Source organism: Macrobrachium rosenbergii, chromosome 48 (genome assembly GCF_040412425.1).
Source record: "Macrobrachium rosenbergii isolate ZJJX-2024 chromosome 48, ASM4041242v1, whole genome shotgun sequence".
NCBI lineage: Eukaryota > Metazoa > Arthropoda > Malacostraca > Decapoda > Palaemonidae > Macrobrachium > Macrobrachium rosenbergii.
This window is the reverse complement of record NC_089788.1, coordinates 42,973,147-42,983,635: the sequence shown is the minus strand read 5'-3', so window position 1 is coordinate 42,983,635 and position 10,489 is coordinate 42,973,147. Positions and strand designations below refer to the sequence as shown.

The window sequence follows — 10,489 nt, the reverse complement described above, 5'->3', positions numbered from 1 at the left end:
CTCTGTTTACTTAGATGTGATAGCAAGGTAAGTCAGTTTATCCATTCCATTTACCTCTTACATTCTGGGTGCTTTGTATTTGGCTTTCAAGGCAATTAGTTAACATAAACTAATCCCCATTCTCTAGCCAGCTCAGAATGTAACAGTATGTATATGTATATATATATATATATATATATATATATATATATATATATATATATATATATATATATATATATATATATATATATATATATATATATATATATATATATATATATATATATATATATATATATATATATATATATATATATATATATATATATATATATATATATATATATATATATATATATATATATATATATATATATATATATATATATATATATATATATATATATATATATATATATATATATATATATATATATATACACACATATATATATGTGTATATATATATATATATATATATATATATATATATATATATATATATATATATATATATATATATATATATATATATATATATAATTGTAATAGCCACAATGCCCTCTTAACTTCTCAATTTTTTGTACTTTTGGATACGCATGTCACTACAAAGCCTTAAGATCCAAGTGCAAGAAATTGAAGTGGTGTGCTGGTTCATTTCAGCTACCAGACATCTCTACCACTTCAGTTTCTTGCACTTGGATCTTAAGGCTTTGACAAGCATATCAAAAAAGCGTGAAGAATTCGAGAAGTTAAGAGGGCATTTTAACTATTACAATTACATATGTATCTGGTAAAATGTGACCAGTAGATTCTACACACACACACACACACAGATATATATATATATATATATATATATATATATATATATATATATATATATATATATATATATATATATATATATATATATATATATATATATATATTTACATATTATAGTACAGGGAGGGGAATGGAGCTGATCAGGTAGCTTGTTACTCTGAACAGTCGCTTTTCCACCAAGATGAGTGAGCATGTCTGGTTACAAGCGTCAAATTCGGATTAATTTTGAGAGCAAGAAACTGGAGACAACGCCTTACCGTTCTAGTAATGTGGAATATGCAGATTTAGTGTTTATTTATGGTTTTGCAACAGTTCCATCTCTAGATTAAACAGTGTGAACTCCATTGTTATACTAAAAAGGAAATCAGCGATTAGGCCGATGTGAATAAAATACTTTCCCAGTTAAATGTATTCATTAGATACTGAACAAACGGAAAAATGCATGCATCTTTGAAACATTCTCCCTCCCAGTCAGTGGTATTGTATTCATTGGACTCTGATAAAGAAAAGAAAAGCAAGCCTAATGGAATATCCCCTCCATCAAAGATAGGCCTGTTCATTACACACCGATTGTGGCAAAAAAGTGATTGTATGGACTAAGTGAACTGTATGCTTAATATTGTTACTTGGTCAAAAACTGCTAAAAGCCTTAAATTTGCTAAGTTCACACATTCATGTATCAAGGCATGCATGCCCACGCTTGACTGAAAATTGTAAAACGTGACCACACGTGAGGTGAATAAGCCCCGGCCTGGATACGTGACATGGGCCGATGTGCATAAAGCAAGCGTATAATAGTGCAGCGCAAAAGTGTGACGTGACGATTACCAGAGGTGGCCCTACAAGCTGCGGCACAGCCAAAAGTAGTTTGTGGCAGAGCATGTAACACCAACGTATGTATACCATATGTGTAACATTGTGCGTCAATGAGTTGCGTCAACCTCACGTTGTCCCCACGTACTGCGGGGGTTAAACCCCAGCTATAAAAGGGCTGGCCAGCGGCACATGTGTTGCTAATCGCTGACACAACACCGCGGCATCAACATGTACTCCCATCCTGCTGAATCAAAATGGAGGACATTGCTGAAATTTGTGAACTTATAGCTATAGCAATACAGATAGAAGAGAAATGTTGCCTTTCATTGTCGAATATGTGCACACCATGATATTGCTGGAGATTGCAACAGTTGTTGCAAACCATACAGCGAAGAAAAAGAGGCGGCACAGGAGGGTGTGAGCGTGGTCGTACCTGCAAAAAAGAATGGGGCAAGGTCACTATGACAACCTGATGGAGGTGTTGTCAACCAACCCCAGACTTGGGCAAAAATTTTACCTGGATTGACAGGGCCTCTTCAATGAAATTGTTGAACGAGTCACACCTACATTGAGAAGAAAGTGACATTCTGGAGGAAACCCATTGAGCCAGGCCTACGTGTTGCTATCACCCTACGTTTCCTCGCCACGGGTGATTCATACAAGAGTCTGCAACACTCGTTCCGGGTAGACCACAACACCATTAGCCACATTGCACCAGAGACCTTGCTGCCTTTGGAGATGAGGAACTGCAGGTGCCACAAACACCTGAAGCTTGGCAGGAGGTTGCACGGGGTTTTGGGGAATGGTGGAACTTCCCCCATGTAATTGGAGCTATAGATGGCAAACACATTAGGCTCCGTAACCCTCCCTGAGGCGGTACACATTACTTCAACTACATGAAGTTCTACTCCATGGTATTTCAGTTGCTGATGCTTCATACAAGTTCATATATGTCGACATGGGTACCATTGGGTCAGAGTCAGATAGTTGTGTATTTGCCCAGACCAGACTGGGTGAAATGCTGTTGCAACAGGAAGCAAATCTTCCCCAACATGAGGCCCTGCCAGGTCAACCTAATGGATCTCCTGTGGACTATTTCCTAGTTGGTGATGATGCCTTCCCTCTGCAGAATTATCTTATGAAGCCCTACCCCCAAAGAGGCCTGTCCAAGGAGGAACGGATATACAACTACAGGTTAAGTAGGGCACGCAGGACGGTGGAGAACGCATTCGGGATTCTGGCAAACCGGTTCCGAATATTCCACACGGCAATATGCCTGAAGCCTGACCATGTAGAGGCATTAGTGTTGTCCCGCATGTGTTCTGCATAATATTATAATAAGAAAAAATGCACGCAGACAAGAAGGAGATCAGGAGCACCCTGTCACACATACCATCATACCTGGTAGCTGGAGGAGTGACTGTCCTTAGGAGCAGTCCTTCCAACCATGACCGGCAACACTGCAACCAGGGATGCAAAGGAACAACGTAACATGCTGAAAGAATATTTTTCATTGGCTGAAGGCTCAGTGCATTGGCAGGAGAACATGATTTAGTTACTTTCCTTTATACTTTATTGTTTAAGTCACTGTATTTACTTAAATGTCTGTTCATGCATTTAGTTCGAATTACAATATTTACTTAATATTTGTGTACTTGTATGTGTTGTAGTTATTTTGCCCTTTGTAATAATTACTTAACATTGATTCTTTTCTGATATGATAATTCTATCTTTTTGAAAGTACCTTCTCTCCGATATTTGTTACATTGTATATGACTCAGTTATTTTTTCTGTCTGTTGTAATTTTGTTTCTTTGCCCATATGTTACATATAGTATTTTGGACTTATTTAAAATTCAGTATTGTATACTTAGTCTTTTCAGGTTCATTTTGCCCTCTTTATTTGTGTACTTATATTTTTGCCAGTTAATTTAATAAAAGATATTTTTCAAATCCATGATATATTATTTTCATCAATACTTAGTTATTGCAAATATATATTTTTTTAATATAAAACACAAACATACATATAAATATAAGAAAAATATACAGGCACCCATACAAAAGTACATTACATGAGCATACAGTAAATATAAGTACTATACACATCCACATATACATAACAAATAAACTTAAAATTAAGACTGAAAATTATTCAGAAACATGGTGTCGATTGACAGGTTGCTGAGGTCCTCTGGGATGGAGGTCACTGTGGACCCCACCAGCTGAGCTTGTAGCACCGCCAGCTGTTGTGCTGTTAGCTGTAAGGACTGACTGCCATGAACCGCCCAAAGCTGCTCCTGAGGGACGTAAACCATGTCCGCAGTTCACGCCCACTCATGGGAGGAACAAGTGACTGGCCCTTTCTCTTCAAAGGCCCTCCAGACCTTCGCCTTATCCTTGTGTGCTGTGAGGCCCTTGTTATAAATAAATTCTGCCTCCTTCTCCAGCCACTCACCAACAAGCCTCTCGTTCTCCTTCGATAGGATGACAGAGGGGTTCTTCTTTCTGCCCTGAGATCATGTAATAGGGCCGGCTCCTTCAGGAGTCCCATCGTCGTCGTCGTTGTCATGCTCCTTGTTCTCGGCTTCTTCGGTGGCGCCGGGGTCGCTCTCCAACACAAGGGCAAGCTCCTCCTCCTCTAGGTCACTCTCCATCAACAGCTCACCACCCTCAAGGTGAAGCACCACAGCATCATCACTGCTGCCTGAAGGGACAGTAGCACCATCAGCTATTGTAGGAGGCTTTGCATAGGGGGCATCTCCAGCTAGTAGAGCTCCTGAAGTTCTCAAGGCTCCCTTCCTTGTCCTCTTGATCAAAGCTCCGTTAGGTATCTTGATGTCGCTGGGGAAAGCAGTGGACAGCTGATGGAGGCACTGGCTGAGAGCAGTGCAGGATGCTGTTCTGAGAGCACTGACCAAGCACGCCACCTGCCCCTTTTATCCTAGGTCACAGCGTTGCCTGTTTGTCTCGGATGCATGCGGTGCTGCAGGGTTGCTATGTCTCTCCCACACCATGTGAAGACCCACGCGGTGTGAGGCGGGAACCCTGGAGCGTTGTGGGACCACAGGTAAGGTCTAGCAGCCACACAGTCACCACGAGGTTGGCGCCACGCTCTGAGGGTCAGGCTACGCTAAATGACAGTTGACGTGGCCACCCACGCATGATTTTGAACAGGTCAAAGGTTCGTGGCTCCTGGCATATGTCCAGGTGGTGCACAACAGCATACTGGCGCACTTACATAGCATTTATGGTACATTTACGCTGTATTTATGTACTTGCCAATTTTCGGCTTTGCGTGGGCATGTGTGCCTTGATATGTGAATGTGTGAACTTAGCATTAGTAACAAAAACACCGTGCTCCTTTTGCACTTTCTAAATTACAGGGAGATATCTCTCAACCCAATTCAGTACTAACAAGGGAATATTATTAATGAATACTACCACAGTTAAGTACTTACATTTACTGAGCAGCTCATTCCTAAAGACTCAGATCATAAGTTGCTGTGAGAGACGACGAGAGGTGCGCGTCTCTCTCTCTCTCTCTCTCTCTCTCTCTCTCTCAAAATCTTACGAGTATTCACGGGTTGATTTTCAGACCTTAGAGGACACGATATATGTTACCTCGTTTCTATAAGGTACTTGCGTAACTTCAAAGGATGAACACAATACAAAGTTTATCAGATCAAATTATGTTCACCATTCACTTAAATGGGATCTTTGGAAAATTAAATAAAATGGAGGAACATTGAAAAACACGTGCTGAATTTAAACTTGAAATTAATTTAATAACTAAAGGTTAAACATATCAAACAAGTAATTATATATAAATGAAGATAAGGCACTCAAAATGAATTTCAAAACTCAAAACGGGTTTACAACTCAAGGCACTCAAACTAACCAAAATTCACAAACCACAATAAGGACACTCGCCTCTCTCTAAAACACACACATCAAAACGACACCTGGTAACAGATCAGCTCAAAAAAAAAAAAAAAAAAAAAAAAAAAAAAAAAAAAATGGGGCCAAAAGCTGCTCCTTCCTCTCTGCATTCGAGTTTTATTGGGGAAAGGATACAAGTTATACAATTACTGAAAATACAGAACTGCCTTACTAAGTTCAATTAACACAAAAACTTTAAGATAATTTTCAAGTTCGTTATCAAAAAGAATGCTAAACATAATATTCTAACATACAAAACTTTTACGTAGTGAATAATTGTGACAATGCAATTTTTATATCATACGAGTTAATTGAAAATAAAAAAATTAAAAGATAATGAATTTTAAAACTGGGATTTTACTTAATTTATTTTGAATTTTAATAACATTTTTTGTGAGTATATATGGAAACATGAGTACAAATGTATTTACTGTGTGAGTGCGTTCCAGTATGAAAGTGTATGCCTTTTTGCAGCTTTTAATTTCATTTTCGTTTTCATTCATTCATCATTGGATGATTTGTCATGCCCAGCCTAGACTTGTCATTTCATCCTAATCCTTCGAGCAAGCCCTATGAGAGCTGATAGTCAGCTCAGTAGTCTGGATTAAACTTTTTATAATAATAGTGATGTTCGTCCGCACACATTCTCAAATGTAATGCGGGAAAAAATGACAACCATCGGGCATCACTCAACACTCACGCAGCCTGTATCATCTTTTTCACAAATATACCACAAAACTCTCTTCGACTCTTCTTTTTTAGCTTCTTCACTACTTAATACAGAAATGATTCAAGCAGTATCATAGCAAAATCAAACAAAATAACGCAAGAGCCTCATTCTCGAATAGATGTGGTTCCTTTACCCTTATCATCATGACATTCAATAGATATGTACATATTTCTACAAAACTCAAAACATGCAGATACATTTGGATTTTACATCAATTACAGATGCAAAGAACATAGTTCTCGTCTGTCGGTTACCTGATAGAAGGCAGTTCACAATATGAAAACAAAATCAGTAATTTTCTTATGACCGCAGACGATGCTAATAACTCTAGAGTAAGATACAGATCATACGAAAATATGTTAGTACACAAACATCATGAAAAGATTGTTGTGTGGGGAATTTCTCACACCGATCAAAGATTTAGAAAGTATTGTAAAAAATCTCCCCTTCTCCATCAAAAGTATTCATCACACACCAGTCAAAAGGAAAAAAACTCCCAAATGAAAACGCTTTCGTCTGTCAAAAGGAAAAAAAACGGTATTAAGTGCAGTATCCTCATGAAAACATTATTGTCTGTCATATGAAAAAGAACCTATTGAAAATTCCTTCTCTTTCTTTCCCAGACTATTCATACATCAATCGAGAGAGTAAACAGGTGACATTATTCAGAGTGCAGTATTAATTCCCTTGTCATCATGACTACTGCGCATAGGGCAGGCCTATTCTTACTCCTGATTCATTAATTCCGTGACGAAGCGGCAGGACAGAGTGCGTTAGAATTCAACGATCACAAAAAAAATGTTCCCAAGCAACATTTGCACTACTTTCTTTATATGTAAAGCCAGTCATTAAATTTAGATTACATGAAGTCTGTTCATAGGTGATTTACTCGTTGGAAGGAGTCTAATGTTACATTTTCAATAACCTGCAAGGAAAAAATCATAATTAAAAGACTAGCAGTCCAGTTGCATAATGCGCTTCATCAACCCTTCCCCCCATATCCCTGGCTACTCACTCCCACGTCCCATACTCCATTTTACGTGCCCACTTAATAATAACAGTTTATTCTAAAAATTCACCTCACCAACAAACGAAACCTTAAAATAATGTTTATAGAAATTTTCTGTATATATATATATATATATATATATATATATATATATATATATACATATATATGTATATATATATATATATATATATATATATATATATATATATATATATATATATATATATATATATATATATATATATATATATATATATATATATATATATATATTATAATCACAGGCCAAAGCAACAGAGTGAAGAAATCAGTGTTCGTATCTATGTTTTTAAGAGCATTACGTATTTGTAGCTCTTTGATGCCAGCCAGTGGTGGATCAGTAGTTTCAAAAGGTTGTGTGTGTGCATCCGTAATGTCTCTGTAATATATATATTATGATTTCTAACACTATTTGGATTGGAAATGAAGTCAAAACTGGTCAGGACCTACACCCCAACTCTCATTGTTTCATTTGTGGTAATGTGTGATAAACAAATCACGTGTTTAAGTGGTTACACACACAAACACACACACACACACACACACACACACACACACACACACACACACACACACACACACATATATATATATATATATATATATATATATATATATATATATATATATATATATATATATATATATATATATATATATATATATATATATATATATATATATATGTATATATATATATATATATATATATATATATATATATATATATATATATATATATATATATATATATATATGTATATATATATATATATATATATATATATATATATATATATATATATATATATATATATATATATAAATATATATATGTATATATATATATATATATATATATATATATATATATATATATATATATATATATATATATATATATATATATATATATATATATATATATATATATATATATATACATATATATATATATATATATATATATATATATATATATATATATATATATATATATATATATATATATATATATATATATATATAATATATATATATATATATATATATATATATATATATAATTTATATATATATATATATATATATATATATATATATATATATATATATATATATATATTATATGCATGTGTGTGTGTCTATGTATTTGCATGTGCTCGTGCATAATAACCAATGAATCCTGAGAAGTAACTGGTCATGAAATATATGCGTAGTTACCATTTCGATACTTGAACAGTGGACAGATTTTACATTGCTTACACTTGTATCTGAATTCTCAGATTTACTTAACTTGGCCGTATATGTTTTGAAGTAAATTATATCATCCATTTGAAAGGATTTCCTATTTCCTCTCTAAAACAATAAAGAGATGCTCTCTCTCTCTCTCTCTCTCTCTCTCTCTCTCTCTCTCTCTCTCTCTCTTTTCGCTTCCTTGAATCCTAAGTAAAATGGCCTCATCATTTTTCTTCTTAGCCCGGGCGGGCTGTCAGTCACTTAGTGGGAGGTTCATTCATCTCCCCAGAACTTGAAGGGCTTGGCCGAACGCCACAGAGTTCTTCATGCATGCGATTCCCTTTCGTTCTTCGGTGGTTTTTTTGCTCTTCTCTCTTTGTTCTTTCAACGTGTCTTTCCTGTCGTGGATTGATTCTATGTACCACTGGAAAATCACTGGCAGGATTGCTAAGCGGTAAGCTCCCGCTAAACTCTGAAAATCAGTATAGGCTATACAATTAAGCAGTCATTTTACTCATTAATTAGGGCACATCACTCCTTTTTTAGAAAATTATTTAGTACAGTCATTTATGGTGGAAACTTACTGCCTTTCCTCAGTTACAAAAGAAATGGAATCAAGTACTGTTTGAAATTTCGATCTGCTTCAGATCTGAGGCTTAACCGAAGGTCATTAAATCTATTGGGAAGTTGCACTAGATCCGAGTCCGGCTGTGGGTTTTTATGAAACTTATTGGAAAAGTTAACGAGACCGAGATTCAAGCACATCGTTTCCTGGAACGGACTGCAAAGGCTCACCAGATCCAGCCTAGTTCCGTGTTGTCTTGAAATTTTGTAGAGATGAACAATTCAAGCATAAGCTAGGGATTTTCATGAAGCTCACTGGAAAAGTTTCTTAGATCCCAGTTCCATTTCTCATGCAACTTACTGCAATAATCGAACAGATCCAGTTCCAAGCAAGGAATTTCACGAAACATGTGCTCAAGAACTGAAAGTTCAGTGAGTGTCATTGCTTTCGACTGACTTTGCTTTCAATTAATGTGGCGTTATTTTCTTTCTTTCCTAAGTAGATACTTACAGAGATCTTACATGTTAGGGGAATAATGTCGGTATTTAGTTCATAAAATTTGTATTTCAGACGGACTAACCATAACATTTCCTAAAAGAATTTCTCTAAAGAATTTGCATGAAGACGCAAAGAAAGTTAGTAACGTAATGTAATAAGTTCTGTCAGGAAAATTCTCTCTTTATATAGCAAGATATATTTTAACTTCAGCTATCAGATGTACAATGATATAGTCCAGGCATTTGGGAAGATTTTTTTTTACCAAGATTGGAAAAAAATAGGGGAGAGATGAAACTTGGTGGGATGCTTTATTGAACCTTATAGAATGACCTAAAAAAAGTCCCATCTGTCCCATGTGTAGGTTTTAAGTTATGGTCACATGACCTCAAGCCCGGAAAATGCAGTAAATGTTGTGCTGTATGCTATAATGTTCTCAAAAACATCTACATGGTCATTAAGTGACAAATAATCCACTAAACAATAAATGATACGCATACAGGCATGCAAACATTGTTCACTGTTGGCAACTTTATTCTAAGTGTTGTGTTCCTGAATGGATTTCTTCAAGAAAGTATTGCAAATTAGTGGTTCTTGTGGTGGATTCCTTAGAAAAATATCACAACTACGTACTCAAAGCATATCAGTGTCATTAAATAAAACAAGAGCCAAAGGCCATCAATCAGTTTGCCCTTCACTGTGGTCTGGTTCTTCACTTGCTTCTGGTTTTTCAGAATTACTGCAGCCACCACCCCGACAATGAGCACACAGTAGGGAACATTGAATACCAGCTTTTCTGCAACCAAATCCTCGTTCACAACCAGCCTTGCATTTGCATAATA

General features: G+C 35.6%; 1 protein-coding gene across 1 annotated transcript; it reads left to right on the top strand.

Moving 5' to 3' along the window:
- Positions 1-2,584: 2,584 nt before the first annotated feature.
- LOC136831066 (uncharacterized) lies at positions 2,585-2,956 on the top strand. Its single transcript, XM_067091012.1, has one exon. It carries the CDS (start codon positions 2,585-2,587, stop codon positions 2,954-2,956), a length of 372 nt encoding a protein of 123 aa, XP_066947113.1.
- The last annotated feature ends 7,533 nt before the right edge of the window (positions 2,957-10,489 follow it).